The following is a 20,771-nucleotide window of genomic DNA, read 5'->3' as shown; positions in this document are numbered from 1 at the left end:
TTCCAATAAAGTCTCTCGCTTTGTCAGCATGTATGTCCCCTTGGACAATTCATTTCTGAGTGTTAGACAAGAGCTCCCTTTTGGGCCCTGGAAAGGGTCTCCCTTCCTGCAACAATTTCATTTTCAGAGCAGAGTGGGCTAAAGATAGGGTGAGAGCCTCAGAAACTGCCCCTCCCAACACTTGTATTTACACCTGTCTAGGGAGCCTGCTGTGAACTCCCGTAACTGGGGCCCTATGTTCTGCTGTTGTTTCCAAATAAAAGATCAAGTTTTATTGCAGCCAATGAAGCTGACTGTGCTCCTTTCTCCATGGGGTCCGGGTGTGCAATGGCTGCAAACAGCAGCCTCTTTGGTAGTGTATGTGGTCTGTTGCCTGTATGGGTTGCCATTCATGATTAGCTACTGTCTGAAATCAGGCTCCAGGCAGGTAAGTGTGGTGCCTTTGGAAAGCTTAGGGCACAGTGGCCAGGGTCCACATTGGCCAAATCATAATGTCCATCCCCACCAAGCTGCAGAACAAACAGCGTGTGACTGACGCCCTCCACAGTCAGTTTAGTTGCTCAGTCATGTCTCTTTGCTACCCCATGGACTGCAGCATGCCAGGCTTCCCTGTCCGTCACCAACTCCCAGAGCTTGCTCAGACTCATGTCCATCGAGTCAGTGATGCCATCCAACCATCTCGTCCTGTCGTCCCCTTCTCCTCCTGCCTTCAATCTTTCCCAGCATCAGGGTCTTTTCCAGAGTCAGTTCTTTGCATCAGGTATTGGAGTTTCAGCTTCAGCATCAGTCCTTCCAATGAATATTCAGGACTGATTTCCTTTAGGATTGACTGGTTTGATCTCCACAAGCCACGTTCAAATTCCCTGACTGCCAGAAGGCCTGAATCTCTAAGTGAGGACTTAGTAAATTCAATGGGCATGAATTTGAAGACATGGCAGAAAAGTGGCTCATCCCAGAGGCTGTGGGGCCAAATACACCCCCAATCATGGCCCCCTGGAAGGATGGGGGCCCTGCACTCCTGATAACCTTGGTGCTGTCCCCTCTTTACTCGTGCCCACCAATAAATCCTACTTTCCTGTCCAAAAAAAGAAATCAAGTTGTAGCTTTCTGAGTCCACTTAACCGTAATGAGGTCTTGCCGGGGTCCAGCCCCGGTGGATCCAGGGAATTCGAAGCGGGGACGGCGTCGGCGACCTATTTAATTATTTATTCATCAAAGATATAAAGAGTAATAGAATGAGGATAGCTCAGTAGGAAAATTCAGTGGAGAAAAGAGGCTGAGTAGCTTGGTTTATGCGGGGGACCAATGAAACTTCAAGACAAGAAGTTTGCACCACTTACGTAGGCCGCAGGCGTCCTTCCGTTCTCCCGAAGGAGAGGAGACACTGAGGCCTCCCCGGTCGGATCTTAGAAGCCCAGGCATAATTAGCAAGCATAGTGGGTTCTGCGCTCCAGATGGAGACTCAGCCAGAATTTGAAAGAGCGAGCGACATGGGGAGACCAAGTTTCGGTGAACAAGGCCCAAATATGAAAAACAAGTAAAGAGATGTTGTATCACATCTTTAACTGCCTCTCTGGTACGAGCAGTTGCAATAATAACGTGAGAAAAGGTATCTACAGTTACATGAACAAAGGACAGTTTTCCAAATGAAGAAACATGAGTTACATCCATTTGCCAGAGTACGTTAGGTTTGAGACCATGAGGATTAACTCCCATAGGTAGACTATTATAAACAGTAGGGCAGTGTAAGCAAGAACGCACAATCTCTCGAGCAGTCTCCCTGGGAATTTGGAATTGATACCTTAAGGCAGTAGCATATTGATGATGGAGTGAGTGAGAGGCTCTGGCCTCCTCAATCACAGTAGCCACTGTATTTCTGGTTAACAAGTCAGCCAAATCATTAAAGGCATTTAAAGGACCGGGCAATCCGGAATGAGCCCAAATGTGTCCAATGAAAAATATTTTATTTCTTTTCCAAATTGTTGCTGTAATTTAGTTAACAAATGAAATATGGTAGTTTTATTTTCAGGCAAAACCGCAGTTTCAATGTGTGGAAACAACCTGACCACATACTGAGAATCAGAGTAAAGATTAAATTCCTCATCTGCAAACATAGCAAAAGCCTCTATGACTGCTGTTAGTTCAGCTCTTTGAGCTGAAGTTTCCCATGTTTCTAAAACCTTTTGGTGATTTTTAGTAACTATGGAGGCTTAACCATTTGCTGACCCATCAGTAAAAATTATCTGAGCATTTGGAATAGGAGATTGTTTACATCTGACAGGAAAAATAACTGGATGTCTGGATATAAAATTCAGCAAAACATGTGAAGGTAAATGATGCAAAAATTTTGACCAAAATAGTTTCCTATAGCAATCTGCCAATTTTCAAACATTAGAAGAGCATCAAGTTGTTTCTTATTATATGGAATTAGAATTTCTGATGTCTCTTTACCAAATAATTTAATGTTCTGCTTTTTTTCTTTAATATCAAAGTAGCTGCCAATCCTGGATAAGAAGCCGCTACTTTTTTAGTTTAGATGGTTACTTGTCATCTAAAAGGTCTCAGTTCAAAGAGAAGTTAAGGGGCAAGGCCACAAGGGTAGACTTTCCCCAGCAAGGCATCTATGAACGCACAGCCCAAAGTGCACAGGCAAGTCCACCTCCCGGGTTCAGTCTTTTCCCTGCACTTCGGGGCCCTGAGGTCTGGCAGTGGAACAAAGAATTGCAGGTTGTAAAGAGCACCTAGTAGGAGACTCAGCAGCCAGTGAAGGTTGCAAGATAAGGTTGAGGTCTCTTACTGGAGGGAGAGGGAAAATGCCTCTGAGTTCCACAGGTCATCTCTTATGTGGCTCAGAAGTGGCCTGGAAGGATTTCTGGATGTGGAATTCACGAGCTCTGAAGTTTTTGTACCTTTCTTATTACTGACAGCGCCAACACTATCCATCAATTGCTGTAGGCTTACCATGTATTCAGTGCTTTACAAAAATGATCTCATTCACTCCTCACAGCCACAACCCTATGAAGTAGGTGCTATTACTGTCCCCATTTTACAGATAGGAAGTGGAGACAAAGAAAGGTCAAGCAACTTCCCTAAAGTCAAAGCAATAAGCAATTTGGATTTAGAAGTTGTGTTCATTACCACTACACCACACTACTTCTTCATGAATATTCATATACCATATAATGCTATAATTATCTGTTGAAGTCTTATCTCCTACTTTAAACTTGATGGTGGCACAGTGTGTTATTTATTTTCTCATTGATAGTGGACAATACAGACCTGAACACCAAGTGAATGCTCACTAAATGTTTCTTGAATAATACTGAATAACTGAATATTACCTTCTGTGCCTTAGCATGGGGAGTGGGAGAGTGGGGAGGGAGGAATAGGTTGCTAAGGTACATGACTCTAGTCCTCTGGTAGTGAAAGTGGAAATTACCACCTTAAACTGGCATTTTCTTTGATGTGGGCTTTGCAAACTGGCCTAGATATGACTAACAGTGGCAGCTGTACATAACCATTCTTGGCCCAGAATGCTTCCTTGTACTTCTTTGAAAACAGTATTTCCCCAACTCTTGAATCTTTCTCACTCCCTGAAGTTTGAGTGGCACTGTTATTCACTTATTCATGGCTGTGCTGGGTCTTGGATGCCGCATAAGGGCTTTCTCTAGTCGTGGCGAGTGGGGACTACCCTTCGTTATGGTCTGTAGGCTTCTCATCATGGTGGCTACTCTTGTTGTAGAGCACAGACTCTAGAACATGTGGGCTTATAAAAGCAAAGCTCCTTAACCCAGTAATTTGAGAAATTTACCCTACAAATATATTTGGATATGTGGCATTTAACCATGTACGGCAGCATCCGGTAATAGCCAGACAGCAAACAATTTATGTTCATCAATTTGTTGTCGTTGTTCAGTCACGAAGTTATATCTGGCTCTTTGTGACCTCATGGACTGCAGTATGCCAGGTTCCTCTGTCCTTCACTATCTCCCGGAGTTTGCTCAAATTCATGTCCATTGAGTCAGTGATGCTATTTAACCATCTCATCCTCTGCCATCCCCCTTCACCCATTGCCTACTATCTCTCCCAGCATCAGGGTTGTTTCCAGTGAGACAGCTCTTTGCATCAGGTGGCCAAAGTATTGGAGCTTCAGCTTCAGCATCAGTCTTTCCAATGCATATTCAGGGTGACTGACTGGTTTGATCTCCCTGCAGTCCAAGGGACTCTCAAGAGTCTTCTCCTGCACTGCAATTCGAAAGCATCCATTCTTCGGGGCTCAGCCTTCTTTATGGTCCAGCTCTCACATCCGTACATAACCACTGGAGAAACCATAGCTTTGACGATATGGATTTTGTTGGCAAAGTGATGTCTGCTTTTTAATATGCTGTCTAGGTTTGTCACACCTTTCCTTCCAAGGAGGAAGCGTCTTTTAATTTCATGGCTGCAGTCACTGTCTGCAGTGATTTTGGAGCCCAAGAAAATAAAATGTTCATCAATAGAGGATTTAATAAATTGAGGTACATTCATGCAATGAAATACTACGTCTGTGCTCAGTCAGTTCATTAGTGTTCAATGAACTCTTTGCAGCGCCATGGGCTGTATAGCCCACCAGGCTCCTCTGTGCATGTGATTCTCCAGGTAAGAACACCGGAGTGGATGCCATGTCCTCTTCACAATGAAATATTGTGCATTTAAAAAATAGAAACAGGAAACATACTTTATGTTTGCACATGCATAGTCTATCTCTGGAAGGACACGCAAGAACCTGGTAAGAGGGGAGTGCCTGGGGCGGATACTCTTCTGTGTTTTTCTAATTTTGCACCATATGGTGGCTCAAACAGTAAAGAATTTGCCTGCCATGCAGGAGACCCAGGTTCAATCCCTGGGTCGGGAAGATCCCTTGGAGAAGGAAATGGGAACCCACTCCAGGACTCTTGCTTGGAGAATTCCATGGACAGAGGAGCGTGGCAGGCTACAGTCCATGGCATTGCAAAGAGTCAAACACAACTGAGCGACTAACTTTAACTTTCATATTATTACCTATTCAAAATTAAATAAATAAAATTCATTTTAAGTGTGAAATAACCTTAAGAAAAATTGAAAAACATGGATGCATTATAAAGTAGATTGCAAACATTGTGAGTTTTTAGAATATCCCACAAAGTGTTGTAAGGCATTTCAAGCTCACTTGGGATTTTCACCAAAGATCTAGGGGAAAGAGGGTAACAAATAAGCTCTCTGAGTTGCCTGTGACAGACAGAGGAAAAGTGTGAAAAGCAATCCTTTACAAGATGACAGGGCCATAGGCAAGCTGTGAGGAGATAACCCCTTGGAACTAAGAGTTGCTAGTTGGAAAAGAATTTCCAGACACAGAGTATTTCAGAAAGGAGCGAGCTTATTGAGAGCAAAGAGTGGAGATAACATGGGTACTTTGAGCACAGCGGGCCGACCTCCTGACAGACCAGGGAGAGTCGAAGGGACACTGTTAGAACGGTGGGCCGGCTCAAGGGAGAGTCGACGCTTTTCTTGGGTTGGTGGCCCATTTTTCTAGTCTCAAGACAAAGAAAATTCCACTGGAAGGGTGGCATTAGGTTAGGGTGCCATAAGGTGAGAACAGGGATAGGCATTTCTGCCTAATATGGGGTCAAGGAGCTGGCCATTAAGGATCAGGGGCACTTTTGGCAATGGTTACAGTGGGGTTCAGTCAGTTCCGTAAATGACCTTGGAGATGGGGTCCAGATCTGTGGCCTTGGTACAAAGCCTCGACCTGTGATCTTGGGATAGGACTCCACAGTAAGGTCATTCTCTGAGTTCTGGAAGAGATCACTCTTAAGTATTTACCTTTTGGATATTGATTTGTTTGCTGTGTCGGGTCTTAGTTTCGGTGTGTGAGTTCTAGAGCACAGAGGCTCAGTAGCTGTGGCACTCGAGCTCTCTAGTTGTGGCATGCAGACTTCACTGCAAGTGGAATCTTAGTTCTCCATCCAGGGATAGAACCCATGCCTTCTGCATTGGAAGGTGGATTATTAACCACTGGAACACCAGGGGTTAAAACTGAGAATTAGTTTATGTAGATGTTGGCAGGGATAAAAAGTGAAACAGAGAACAGTGAAGTAACTCAAAGATGAGCAATAGCAAGAAGTTACTGCCTCCCTTAAACTGAGAGGCAGAAGAAGGTCATGGTGTCACCATGGGGCTGGGATCATCTGCTTAAAGTTGGAGCCAGAGAGATAGGAGGAGAGAGCTTGAGGTTTGGGGGTGGGGATGGATCCTTTGTTTGGGGACAGGATGAGGGTGGGGATACTCTGGCTTCTTCCTTGATCCGTCCAATCTCCAAGTGTCTACCATTAATGGGGCCCAGCAACTCAGAGTGGTGCCCAGTCAGCCCAGGAGTCCAGGACATGTAGCCTTTCCTTATGTGGTCGGCTCCCCGCTGCCATACTGAAAAGAGCTGAGGAAGATGAGGAATGGCTTTGAGGTTAAAACTGGCTCACGATCAGGACAGAGAGGAAAGAGGAAAAAAATCCAAACATAACTCATGAACCTTTCCCTTCAAGAATAGTCAACTCCGGCTGTCTGGACAAAGGTGGGTTAGCAGCACTGTAACATTAACATCCAGTTTCCCCAAAATGTTCTTTATAGCTGGTTTGTCCAAACTAAGATCTAACCCTGGACCACACACTACATCTGGTTTTTATGTCTCTCAAAAATATTTTAATGTAGAAAGGCACATTTTTTTAAATTTAAAAAGGCCAGTTGTTTTATACAATGTACCACCTTCTGAATCTGTTCACTGCCTTTTGCTTTCCTTTAGATCCTCTTGCCTATCCTACTACATGCTTTGTTAGATGCAGGTTAAGTATTTTTGGTAAAAATATATCATAGCTGATGGTGTCTATTAATGTTAGCCTCCGATCAGGAAACACATAATAGTTGATTGTTCCACACCAATGACGGTAAAATGAAGCACTGTACTAGGGGCGGTGAAAGCCTGACAACTTCATTGAGCAGTTAACTTCTAAGACCAGAAAATAAATTTTGTGGTATATTTAACCTTGTTAAAGCTCAGTTTCCTCGTCTGAAGTATGAATAACAGTGTTGTTGAATAGATTAAATAAGTAGTGCATTTAAACTGTGAATGGAAAATGTTGCTTGCCATATCAACAAACAAAAGATGTGCCATCAAGCCAGCAGCCACTGTAGGCATTCTCAGTGTGTACACTGAGTGGATTCAGGGTGGAGAAAGGCAGGCTACTGGCCCTAGATAGTGAAGATGCTTATCAGAGGAATGATTTCAATATGTCCAGACTCTTGCCTCTTCCCATACATAGAAAAGTGATGAATTCATTAACTTGAGATGTCTGGTTTTATTTAATTACTTTTGATTTTTTTTTTTTCTTTGCAAAACTCCTATATATTCTGGCTTCTCTCTTACCTCTTCCAAGCAGTCCCTCAGAGGTTGTCTTCTGGGTTTAAGTTCTCAGTTCTATCCAATAACATAACTCTCAACTTTAAGGCTGTGCTTTTTTTTTTTCAGTCAACACAAGCACCTAGGACATAGTCAACTGTCAAATAAAGCACCAATTATTATTATTTTGTTGCAACTGCACCATTGATAAATATGGAACAAAAGAAGCAAGAGCTCCTTCCAGTTCCTAACACTATTTCCTTTTTCTGAAAGAAGGGTCAGGCCATTTCGGAGTCTGATACACCAGGCAGAAAGTTTTGCCTTGTTACTAGAACAGGTTATACCTCTGGACAAGCTTTTCTTTTTTTTTTCTTGCCAGATACTTGGCTCAGTTCTCCTACCAGGAATTGTACCTGGGCCATGGCAATGAAAGCCCAGAATCCTAACCATAGGCCACCAGGGAATTCCCTGGACAAGGCACTTTTTTTTGTTTTGTTTTCCAGTGCGTACCAGAAAAACCTTCAAGACAATTTCTAAAAGTGTTGCAACACTGGACAAATGACGTCTAATAGTTTCCTCCTATGTAAAGATAACTTTCATTTGTGGAGAGCTTAGTATGCACATTGTAGTGAATTCTGTACAAACATTTCCACATCTAATTCATCCTGACTCCACAAGTAAGAATTATTATCCATATTTTGCAGATGAGGAAATTTAGGTTCAGAAAGTATAATAAGTATACTTATATGCTACTGCATTACAAGTAGCACATGCAGCATAGCTAAGAAGCAGCGACCGGATTTGAAACTGGGGATTCTGCCTCCTCCAGGGGTTAATGAGCTCACAAAGAGACGGTACGTAAACCGGCTTCCGCCTGGGTTTCTTGTTTTAAGAAACCTATCTTTTCTCAGTTGTCATTTTGTCAGGAAGCTTTCTCTGTCTTACTCCAAATTGGGCTTTTTTTTTTTTTTTTAAATTTTATTTTTTAAACTTTACATAATTGTATTAGTTTTGCCAAATATCAAAATGAATCCGCCACAGGTATACATGTGTTCCCCATCCTGAACCCCCCTCCCTCCTCCCTCCCCATTCCATCCCTCTGGGTCGTCCCAGTGCACCAGCCCCAAGCATCCAGTATCGTGCATCGAACCTGGACTGGCAACTCGTTTCATACATGATATTTTACATGTTTCAATGCCATTCTCCCAAATCTTCCCACCCTCTCCTTCTCTCTCAGAGTCCATAAGACTGTTCTATACATCAGTGTCTCTTTTGCTGTCTCGTACACAGGGTTATTGTTACCATCTTTCTAAAGTCCATATATATGCGTTAGTATACTGTATTGGTGTTTTTCTTTCTGGCTTACTTCACTCTGTATAATAGGCTCCAGTTTCATCCACCTCATTAGAACTGATTCAAATGTATTCTTTTTAATGGCTGAGTAATACTCCATTGTGTATATGTACCACAGCTTTCTTATCCATTCATCTGCTGATGGACATCTAGGTTGCTTCCATGTCCTGGCTATTATAAACAGTGCTGCGATGAACATTGGGGTACACGTGTCTCTTTCCCTTCTGGTTTCCTCAGTGTGTATGCCCAGCAGTGGGATTGCTGGATCATAAGGCAGTTCTATTTCCAGTTTTTTAAGGAATCTCCACACTGTTCTCCATAGTGGCTGTACTAGTTTAAACTATAAAACAGTGGTGAAAGAAATCAAAGAGGACACTAACAGATGGAGAAATATACCATGTTCATGGATTGGAAGAATCAATATAGTGAAAATGAGTATACTACCCAAAGCAATCTATAGATTCAATGCAATCCCTATCAAGCTACCAACAGTATTCTTCACAGAGCTAGAACAAATAATTTCACAATTTGTATGGAAATACAAAAAACCTCGAATAGCCAAAGCAATCTTGAGAAAGAAGAATGGAACTGGAGGAATCAACCTACCTGACTTCAGGCTCTACTACAAAGCCACAGTTATCAAGACAGTATGGTACTGGCACAAAGACAGAAATATAGATCAATGGAACAAAATAGAAAGCCCAGAGATTAATCCACGCACATATGGACACCTTATCTTTAACAAAGGAGGCAAGAATATACAATGGATTAAAGACAATCTCTTTAACAAGTGGTGCTGGGAAAACTGGTCAACCACTTGTAAAAGAATGAAACTAGAGCACTTTCTAACACCATACACAAAAATAAACTCAAAATGGATTAAAGATCTCAACGTAAGACCAGAAACTATAAAACTCCTAGAGGAGAACATAGGCAAAACACTCTGACATACATCACAGCAGGATCCTCTATGACCCACCTCCCAGAATATTGGAAATAAAAGCAAAAATAAACAAATGGGACCTAATTAACCTTAAAAGCTTCTGCACATCAAAGGAAACTATTAGCAACGTGAAAAGACAGCCTTCAGAATGGGAGAAGATAATAGCAAATGAAGCAACTGACAAACAACTACTCTTGAGAATATACAAGCAACTCCTACAGCTCAACTCCAGAAAAATAAATGACCCAATCAAAAAATGGGCCAACGAACTAAATAGACATTTCTCCAAAGAAGACATACAGATGGCTAACAAACACATGAAAAGATGCTCAACACCACTCGTTATCAGAGAAATGCAAATCAAAACCACTATGAGGTACCATTTCACACCAGTCAGAATGGCTGCGATCCAAAAGTCTACAAGTAATAAATGCTGGAGAGGGTGTGGAGAAAAGGGAACCCTCTTACACTGTTGGTGGGAATGCAAATTGGACTCTTTCATGCTTCATTCCCTCCCTCCCTTACTGTATTGCAACTTGGCCCCATCTAACCCACTACCTACTAACTTTATGGTCTTCCCCAACTCGAATATCAACTCCACGAGGGCAAGGATCTTTGCCTGTTTTGTTCACTGTTGTCTTCTCAGCATTTATACCAGGGTGAACATACTTCCGGGAGGATAGAGAATGTCGGGTTCGAGACCGACTGCTGAACCTCGCCGCGACTCTCGGTACTCCCTCTTCCCGCCCTCATCTAGGAGAAGAGAAGAGCAGGACAAGCCCCACCCCTCACCCCGCCCACGACGCGGTTACCTCCTGCGCAACGCAGCTGGAGGATTGGATGACTGGGATTGGATTTCTAAAGTCGCGTTGGGCTCGTCACTTCCGCTGCGTCGGCGCTGACTGAGCGCGTCACTTCCAGGCGGCGCGGAACGGAGTTGCAACCGCCTGTGGAGCAACATGCCTAAGTGAGTGGGGGCCCGTACTTGGGTGTTCGCGGCCACGGTCACTAATTGTCTCCCTGCGGGAGAACGCAGAGCGGGTTCTGGCTCCGGTAGCCTCTGGGGGAGCGAGCGGGTCAGGGAAGGAAGGACGACCCGGATGTCTCCTTACTCCTTTTCTAGTGCGGAGGTGGAATCCGCAGAGGTAGCCAAAAAGCTTGACTTGTGTAAGGACGTTTTGTTTGATATCTTCATGTAGTGAAGACGTCTTTTACTTTATTTTGTATTTCAGCTTCAGTGACTAGCAGCTCGGATGGGCATCTGTTAACTGGTTGTCATCTTCTCTTTCTTTCTCTACCCCCTCCTTTTCCCAGGTTTTATTGTGACTACTGCGACACGTACCTCACCCATGATTCTGTAAGTAGTGCTTCTTTTCAGCTTCAAAACCCGTACGTCTGCCATTTGCAACAGCGTGGATGGCCTTAGTATTACGCTTAGTGAAATAAGGTTGTCAAAGAAACATATTCTCTGTTATCACTTATACGTGGAACCAAAAAAATAAAGCAAAACGGATGTGTATAACAAAACAAACAGACTCACTGATACAGAGAAAAACTAGTGGTTACCAGTAAGGAGAGAGAAGTGGGGAGAGGCAAGATAAGGATAAGGGATTAAGAGTTTTAAACTACTATGTATAAAATAGATCATTGTACAACTCAAGGGAAATATCAAAGCCATTATTTTGTAACTTTAAGTTTATTTGTAAATTGTATGGCCTGTGAATTATAGCTCAATAAAACTGTTACTTTTTTTTTTTTTTAATAAAAGGAAACTTAAGCAAAGCCTTGTATGTAATAAATAAGATTTTTAAAAAATTTTGTAATTTCTGCTTTTCATCTCGCTTTGGTTTGAGGGCTACTGCTTGAAGAAACTACTTGGGGTGTTTGTTTTTCCACCCTTCCTGTAACTGTATTTATAATTCAAAGTTAATCTTCCATCGGTCAGTGTTTTCAGTGGAGACCCAAAATAATAAAAGCTTTAGCAAGTTTAAAGATGAAGAAAAAAGTCTGTGACAAGTAAAAACTCTAGGAAAATGTCCTGAGGTTCTAATATTTGTTTGTGTCAAGGGTCTCAAGTGTTTGACTGACTAAATTAGAAAGAAATGCCTACATTTTGAGGAGAGTTTTTTGATTAAAAAATAATTAACAGATAACAACAGCAACTAAGATTGAATATTGTGTGTCAGGCAGTGTTCCAAATGCTTTACAGTGTCATTTTGTTTAATGCTCATGATAATCCTATGAAGTTAGTATTATCTCCCATTTTACAGAGAGGGAAACTGAGGTAGCATGGATAAATAACTGGATGTTACAAAACCATTAAGTTGTGTAGAGGTGGAAGATGACCCAAGCAGTCAAACTCCAAAGCTTCTATGCCAGCAGCTCTCAAATTTTTTGTTTTCACGGTCCCTTTACACTCTTAGAAATTACTGGATGGTAGGTTAAATGATTTTTCTCCATTAAAATTTTCTGTATTTGAAGTTACTTAAAAATATTAATTCATTTAAGGTAAAGATAACAGAAATAACACTTTAAAAGTGAAAAATAGCTATTTTCCAAAACAAAAAATTTAGTGTGAAAAATGGCATGAACTTTTTGGACTCTTCTGTAACATCTGACTTTTACTTTAAATCTGTCACACCTTGTTTTGGTTGAAATATATGAAGAATCCAACCTTACATCTATGTAGGATCTAGAAGTACTTTAAGATTCAGTGCTCTGACTTTTTGCTGGTTCTTAGGCATGATTTTGTTATTAGGCTTAAGGCATCATTGTGGTATTAGTGTAAGCAGTGACTGGGAGACAGGGAATGGAATTAATATTTTGAGATGTACACCAGTTTCTGAGATACACAGCTTCTGCTCCTGTGATAGTAGTCATATCTGCTACGGCTGAAGCAGTCATGTGGAGAGAGGTAAGAGGGAGGAAGGCAGTCATGAGGTGCATCTGAATGCGATCTGGATTCCAGGCCTTGGTTTGCTACTTAACATGTGTTTTGAGACACATCTTTAGGCATAAATAAAAGATGATAATCTTGTGATTTTTAAAATCAATTTTATTGAATTACATATATTCAGTTAAATGCTTATATTTTAAGTGTACAGTTTGATGATTTGTCAGATGATTACAGCTTGCTGTATGAGTCCAGACATAGAACATTTCTGTCACTCCAGAAGGTTCTCCTGTGCTTTTTTGTAGTGAGTCCTTGTGTACCCCGACCCTGACTGATCTGGCTTTTATGACTAAAGATCATTATTACTGATTTTAAACTTTATATGAATGGAGGCTTATATACTCTGTATGTTTGATTTCTTTTGCTCAGCATGGATTTGAGATTTGTCTGTATTGCATATATCAGCAATTCATTCTTTCTGATTAGTATTTCGCTGTATTGTGCAGATGTGGCTTATGGAGATTGAGGCACTACTTGTAAAGTACGTAGCATGGTGTCTGGCATGTAGTAAAAGTTAAATGTTAACTTAAGACAAAAGGTTAAGTGTGTGAAGTTTACCTTATGTCAGTTTTATCTCAGTAACTGTTAGATGAGCTAAAGGTCTGAGGGGTTCACATAGAGTCTATATTCTAGACATATGGTCCTTTAAAAGACCATATTTCCATAAACTGTTATTTAAATGTATGTAAGCTATATTGTTTTTCCATAGAATAACCTAAGAAAGGGCACTAACATGATATCGTGTTTTAGATCAGTGGATTGCAAACTTTTTCTTCACATGCCAGATTGTAATTATTTTAGGTTTGTGGGCCATACAGTCTTTGTTGCAGTTACTCAACTCTGCTGTTGTAGAGAGAAGATGTAGACTATCCATAAAGAAATGAATACTGCTGAGTTTCAGTACTTCTTTTCCACAAAATCAGGTGACTGGCCCATGGGCCATAGTTTTCTGACCCCTGGTTTAGATAATAAATACGGAAGGTAAATTACCACAGTACATTGCTGGAAAATGTTTTTAGTGATGCTTTGGCACCCAGCTAAAGCTGCTAAAGGTAGCGAGGCTACCTACAAAAAGGTAAGGCTTCAGAAAATTTCTGGTTTGGGATTGTTTGTTTCTTTGACTGATCACTACCTTTTTGTTTTCCAGCCATCTGTGAGGAAGACACACTGCAGTGGTAGGAAGCACAAGGAGAATGTGAAAGACTACTATCAGAAGTGGATGGAAGAGCAGGCTCAGAGCCTGATTGACAAAACAAGTGCGTTGCAGCCTCTTGCTCTGGTGGGGTATATGGCCCCATTCTTTCTCGTCCCTGTGTCTCTCTCATTTTTCAGAGAAGCAGCTCATTCTGAATGATAAATAGGATCATTCTGATGTGCTGAATGAAAGAAGTGGAAAGTCATTGGTTTCTTGGGGATATAGGAAAACACTAATTTTTGAGGTTAGAGCAATCAGATATTGGTTAGACTAGGAAGTTGGGTAGAGAAGAATGAGTTGTCTAATGTTTCTGTTAACGTGGACCAGATTTTGTAGCAAATTTATAACCGTCTTTATTGTGATTCGTAATTTTTAGATTGGTTTTCCTGTTACAGAAGGAAAAGGTAGAGGTGAGTTTGTAGATCTCTTTGAAGAGTTTGAGAGACTTATTCTTCCTGTCCTGACAAAGATAACTGGTCACAAAGGAAGTAACTGATATGACAGAATAGTCTGGATATGTTTTGGACTCTTGCCGTACATGTTATAATCATTTAATTAGGAATATTTTTGTTGTTTGGGGTGGTAAGGTACAAAGTACTGCCAGAAAGAGATACTGTATTTTTATGTTTGATCATCTTAATGTATCTGAAACATGGCGTTTTCTAATTGTTCATTGTACCCACTGCTGGCAGCCAAATGTGGACTTTGATCATGGTGTGTGTTTGTTTGTTTTTTAAGCAAGACGGTCATGAAAAATTTTAAGCTCAGAAGAAGGAGAACTTTAAAGAAAGAACCTCCTGTGGCTGCCATGCGTGTATCTTTCAGCTGTAGCATTGTCTTGTTTATACCAAAGTTCTCTGACTTAGCACTGTTGATATTTGGGGCCTGATAATTCTTTGTTGGGGGCTGTTCACGCGCTACAGGCTGTTGAGCAGCAACTCTGACCTATACCCACTAGATGCCTGTAGCTCCTAGTATCTCCATGCACTACTGCCTGATGTCCTTACAGGGGCAAAATTGCCTCTTGTTGAGAGCCACCAGATACCTTCATCTACTTCCTTCCCCTTCCTAGATTATTAAGAGGCAAATCTCAGAATTTATCTCATCTGGGAAAAAAATGTAAGGATGAGTAAATGTTTTTGATGAAAAACTTTGAGAGGAGAAGAAGTGAGCCCTTGGGGACGGACTTGATGATGTTCACGGTTGTGTTGAGTCCGCTACTGAGCCAGTGGCATTGCCACTCCCTCTTCAGTCTTTGCAAGCTGTCCTGCACAGGATGTAGGAGGTGTCCTGACTGGAAAAGCCTTTAGTGGGGGATATGAACCCTTCGAGAGAATAGGCTCTTAGGGGGCTTGTGAATAGCTATTCATAAATCTCTACTCTGGGTCATTTTTTGCATCTGATGTTCATGAATTATCAGTGATCTCCTTGAGTGATTTGACTTCCTTTGCACTGTGAGGGTAGAGTGGAATGGGGGAGTGTCTGGGGTGCAGATTCACTGACTTGAGAAAGGCATATTCAGGAATTGACTTTATGCATGTTTATTTTAGTGTTTATTTATGACTGTTTTCCCAAGACAAATATAAACAGTCTTCAGTTTCTTTTGTTTTCATTTGTGCCTCATGTTATCTGAAAGAAAAATTAAACTATAATTGTACTGGACATTTTTTAAAAATCATAATCTCCTTCAGAGCAGGCTCTTGGCTTTGAATTTGAAATCTGTCTTTCTTTAACATCTCTTAGCGCAGTGCATTAATTTCAAAACTGGTAAACCAAAATGGTGTATTGTTTTGATGCAGGAAAGCATATATAGGAAGGACTGAAATTTTACAAAGCCTGGCCTCTGGGCACTTATCACACATTTTTCAAATAAAACTGAGCAGCTTAAATTGAGTATAAACTACATCTGCAGATTAAAAATGACTGCTTCGCTTTGGTAAAACATTTATAGGTGGGAGGTCACTCATAGTTAACTAGTCTCTCATAGTTATTTAGCCATAGGAATGGTGATGAAATAAAACTTGGTTAAAAAACCCAGATCAGTAAACCAGTTAATTGCAGTTTTAGCTGGTGAGTACTTAAAAGTTGATTTTGACCATGGTGTTGTAATGTTGGATGAAAGATTTTTAGAGTGAAATAATGGGACCATTAAAGATTGAAAAGAAAGTGGTTATTTTAGTAATTAAATGGGTTGTTGAATTCTTGTTCACTGTTGTTTTTGCTTACTCTCTCCAAAGCTGCTGCATTTCAACAAGGAAAGATACCTCCTACTCCATTCTCTGCTCCTCCTCCTGCAGGGGCAATGATCCCACCTCCCCCCAGTCTCCGTAAGTTTATAAAGTTTTTACCTTAGTAGGTGTAACTGGGAAGATTATCCTTGATTTTGTTAGATTATCTCACAGTAGGCTTTCAGTTGCTCATTAGATGAATGTTGTTGTTCAGTCACCCAGTCATGTCCGACCCTTTGTGACCCTGTGGACTGCAGCAAGCCAGGCTTCCCTGTCCCTCACCATCTCCCAGAGTTTGCCCAAGTTCATGTCCGTTGCATCGGTGAATATATAGACAGTAATAGATGACAGCTTCAGTGGTATAATTTGTGAAATATCTTTAGAGTTACATTCTTATTGCACTATTACTAGGTCTCAAGTGGGTCTGCAGCAGATACAGTCGTTAGCTCCGAATGTACCTGTGGTAATGAGCTGATGTATAAAGAGGTATTGCTAAGGTATTAAATTGTTTACTGCTATGAGTGCAACACTGGAGGACTGAAACAGCTGATAAACTCCTCAGTCTCTCTCCCAAATTTGTAACCCATCTAACACCAATATATATGCCTTGAGAAAGACAAAAATTGCATAGTTAGGAGTGGGTCAAAGAACTCTTCTGTTTGGGGAGGTTTGTTGTTTCTACAGAACAGACAGGTGGAGATAGAATAACTAGGCCTAAGTTCTTTGTCCCTCCTGTTAAGGGTTCAGATTGAAATTGAACTCAGAGACCTAAATTCAGTCCTGTAAGTAATCATGGATATAAACACAGAGAAGTAGGCTAGACCACTAGTGACCCACCAGTCCCTTCTTGGAATCTTGCCATCCTGGGATCTGATCAGGCTCACAGCAGCTTAAGATCATCTCTCTCCCCTAGTCTGTCCCGACTGGCTGGCACTCAACTCCATTAGGCAGTGGTATGAATGTACATGATTAACCTCACCATTTTCTTATTGGATATGTAAGTTATTTCAGATTGTTGCTATTGTAAAAGATACTGTCAGGAATATCTCTGCATATATATTACCATATTTCCAAATTCTCTCTTAAACCTAGGTTTTGATTTAAAAAAAAAAAAAGACCTGAAATTGAAATTAGATAATTGTAGCTTAAGATAATCAGATTTTTTTTTTTTAAACAGAGGATAGAGTTTAAAATTTAAAACTGTTGGAATTTAACTTGGGGAACTTATCTTCACTTAACACTTCTATCTGGGCAGGCTTGTTTTTAGTCATAAAGTAATTAAAGTTCTGTAGCCAGCTGATTTTTGTTGATCTGCTATTATAAAACAAATCATAAAAAGTTACAGAATTATTGCAGAATTTGGGCCAGGTAATGAAGCCCTGTTTCATTAAAAAGAAATTGTTAATGTACAAGAATATCTCAGTCTGAGGCCCATTTCTTATTTCAGCGGGTCCTCCTCGCCCTGGGATGATGCCTGCACCTCACATGGGGGGCCCTCCCATGATGCCAATGATGGGTCCCCCTCCTCCTGGGATGATGCCAGTGGGACCTGGTAAGTTTGGGTCTCTTTCCTTCTTGGATGCTCTATTGTGTTCTAGCTTTCGATTTAAATAGAATTCTTAATTAGCTCTCTAAATGTACTGCAACAAATTCCATTTGGTGAATCTATAATAGTAAAAAGAAGTACTTGGTTTATCAGTTTAATTGGATGGTATCCAAAGACCATGTGCAACTGAAAGGAAGATAAGACTACCTCTTTTTTTCTTCTCCTCTGACCCTCCTGTTTCCTTGCCCCTCCTGACTTTGGCTGTTTATAATGAGAAGGGTAGATACATCTTAGGCTGCTGCTTTCCTCAGTTTTGGTTTGGAGCAGAATTGCCCCCCTATTGCTAATTTAATCTTTCAGGTTAACTAGGTTAATTAGTATTTATGAAAAAGATCTTAGGCCTGGTAGTTTTTTATTCAGAAGGGGAAAAAACTTGTACCTCAAACATTTGATTTTAACATAAACCTAAGTATACATTGGTTTGTAGTTTTCTGATATGCAGTCAGGGCCTTTGCTTTGAGAATGAATCTACTGACTGGAACACCATATGTTTCTTGCATAAACCAGTAAGCCACACTCATAATGCATCCTTTACCAACTTTAGTTTCATTTTTCTTTGAAGTGGTTAGAGACCTTGTGAGGCAGTTTAGTTCCTATTTTTTATGATCTTCTCGCCTACCAAATTTGTGAGTACATTGGGGGGATGATTTGGTTGAGTCTTTCTTAGTAATCAGCGTAGTTTTTATAGAAGCAGTTCTTTTTCTGTATTCATATTTCATTGGTTTGCAGAATAAATAATTCGAGTACATACAAGTGACATAAGAAGCCTACACCCCAACTGATAAGACAATATAGTAGCCTCCTGGTCAGAAGCAATCAGTATGCTTGATGTGGGTGTCATTTAGCGGGGGAAAGTTTAGATAAGGAAAATTCCTGCCTTACTGGCTTGTAAATCCAGAACACAGTCTCAGTGATTCAGATGTCTTTTACATTCTTAAATCGGGGTCACAAATTCAGATGCCTAGAGGGGTTAGGGATGTGAATTGGGAAGTGCTTTGACTCATGTAAAGAAAGCTTCTAGAACTCAGTGTCAGTGTGTGCTTGACATTTGAGAATACAGGCTTGGTGATGCCAGTTTGCCTGAGTATTTTGTTGTTATTTTTAGCTAGGTTAAAATAATAAAGTTATAGGATTTCATTAAAAATAATTGAGTAGTTGGGGAGTGGGCAGGGGTAAGAATGGGTGGGGATAAGATAAAACAAAGTTGACCACGGGTGGATAATTGTTGAAGCTGGTTGATGGGTACATGGATGTTCATTATATTCTTTTTACTCTGCTTGTGTATGGTTGCACATTTCCATAATAAAAAGATGTAAAAAGGAATACTTATTAGTTACAAGACATATTAGTTGTCAGTGCTGACAACTAATTAAAGTTTAATGCACTATGGAGACCAAAGAAAACAAGTTTTCAGGGGCCTTATTTTTAGTCTTTGGTCTAGATCAGTTTCTTGTAAGAAAATGCTGAATACAGGTTATGTTATGGAGGGAGTTTTAATAAAATATTTAGAATTTTAATATTTTCTGTTTCTGCTGAAATTTATCTTAAATTTTGTACTGTTGGATTTTGTGTTTTTGCATATATTTGTGTTTTGCTTTTTGTGATAAGGCTATATTCAACTTTAAATATAGTTTTCTCTTGAATCATTATAATCAAAATGATTTATTGAAAATAAATGATTAGGTAAAATCTGATATTTAAAAAGAAGCTACATAACATGACAATTATGAGGCATAGTAATATAATTAATATCGTGAACCCAACACCCAGCTGAGAAAGTGGAACATTACCAGTCCCATGAAGCTGCCTGTATTCCTCCCCAACTCTCACCTGTCTGCTTGCCCTCCCTTCCCTGGCTCATTTATTTGGCTGGTATTATATTGATGGGACACATTAAAAAAAAAAATTCATTTTTAGTTTTTGAAATGCATTAGAAAAATCAGATTTGTGTGTGTGTGCTAATTGTTATAAATCACATTATTGCCTATTATTTTTCTTGACTTGAGCTAAGTATGGTTACTAACAGGTTCTCAGCATGGGCCTCCTGCTCACCTTTCCTACAACTCCGAACAAACGCTTAGTGGTAAGATTGTCCTCTGTGCCTGTGTACATTCATGAACTAGCTCCTGGTTATATGGTGCATAGAAGTGATTAAAAGAGCTGACTGAGTAACATGTGACTTAGCTGTGAATTTCCCTGAGTGAGAAAAAAGGTCAATTTAGGGAACTGGTCCCTGGTGATTTCTGGAAAACAATCTATTAATAGTTTCCCCCTTACTATCATTAGATCATGATTCCCATATGGTTCTTGTGTTGACCTTTTTGTTTTTTGTTTGAGAATGTCTAAGTAATTTACAGATGTGATGGATTTGTTGCATTTCTTCTGTCAAGTATGTCTTTTTTCCAGCATTTTGCAGGGGGGGCTCCTTTTTTGTCTTTAAATGAAGTCCCATCAAGCTCTCCTAAGTAGTATTTTTGACTCTCTTTTTTTCTTTTTTGTTTTGCCTGCAGCTCCTGGAATGAGGCCGCCTATGGGAGGCCACATGCCAATGATGCCTGGGCCCCCAATGATGAGACCTCCTGCCCGTCCCATGATGGTGCCCACCCGGCCAGGAATGACCCGACCAGACAGATAAGGAGATTGGGGAGCCTCTTTATATCAGTTTTGTATTACTTGTACTTCACCAGGGGATCGTGGTGCTGTGACTCGGGGTGTTTTCTAACAGCATGATAAGGAAAACTTGTTCCCCCTTCCTATCAGAGAGAGTAGTTTTGGAGGGAAGTAGTGGGACAGAAAAAACAGTTTTCATTTGTATTGTGAAATGTGAAAATAAAATTGTCAATTCTTTTAGTTAAAAATGTGTTCCCTTTTTTCCTCCCTTCTGAGTTCTTTTTGTATTATAACAGAGATTCCTGTTGTCTTTCTCTAGCTCATTCTCCATTCAGCATGCCCTCTGCCTGACATTGTTTTCCCTTAGCTGCAGAGTGGGTCCCTGTGGGTGCCTTGTCTTTATTTAGTAAAGTTCACTTTTGCAAAAACTGGTAAATCCAACACTTGTAGAGCTTTTGCCGATTAAAATAATAAA

General features: G+C 40.5%; 1 protein-coding gene and 1 non-coding gene across 4 annotated transcripts; both read left to right on the top strand.

Moving 5' to 3' along the window:
- The first annotated feature begins 274 nt into the window (after nucleotides 1-274).
- Nucleotides 275-407, top strand: LOC129648080 (small nucleolar RNA SNORA70). The gene has a single exon (XR_008712674.1). It is a non-coding gene; the product is annotated as a small nucleolar RNA SNORA70 (small nucleolar RNA).
- Nucleotides 408-10,557: 10,150 nt separating this feature from the next.
- On the top strand, nucleotides 10,558-20,544 carry SNRPC (small nuclear ribonucleoprotein polypeptide C). Of its 3 annotated transcripts, none has more exons than XM_055571663.1 (7): nucleotides 10,558-10,671; nucleotides 11,019-11,061; nucleotides 13,805-13,913; nucleotides 16,090-16,179; nucleotides 17,528-17,632; nucleotides 19,713-19,769; nucleotides 20,197-20,544. In XM_055571663.1, exons 1-7 carry the CDS (start codon nucleotides 10,664-10,666, stop codon nucleotides 20,319-20,321), a joined length of 537 nt encoding a protein of 178 aa, XP_055427638.1. In that variant the 5' UTR covers nucleotides 10,558-10,663; the 3' UTR covers nucleotides 20,322-20,544. The 3 variants fall into 3 exon arrangements, with proteins under 3 accessions (XP_055427638.1, XP_055427640.1, XP_055427641.1); XM_055571666.1 differs by lacking the exon at nucleotides 10,558-10,671 and adding an exon at nucleotides 10,735-10,871; XM_055571665.1 differs by lacking the exon at nucleotides 19,713-19,769 and having other exon boundaries at nucleotides 10,562-10,671.
- The last annotated feature ends 227 nt before the right edge of the window (nucleotides 20,545-20,771 follow it).

This window comes from Bubalus kerabau, chromosome 3 (genome assembly GCF_029407905.1).
Source record: "Bubalus kerabau isolate K-KA32 ecotype Philippines breed swamp buffalo chromosome 3, PCC_UOA_SB_1v2, whole genome shotgun sequence".
In the NCBI taxonomy this organism is placed as follows: domain Eukaryota; kingdom Metazoa; phylum Chordata; class Mammalia; order Artiodactyla; family Bovidae; genus Bubalus; species Bubalus kerabau.
The sequence above is the reverse complement of the archived record's forward strand: the minus strand, read 5'-3'. Positions and strand labels throughout refer to the sequence as shown.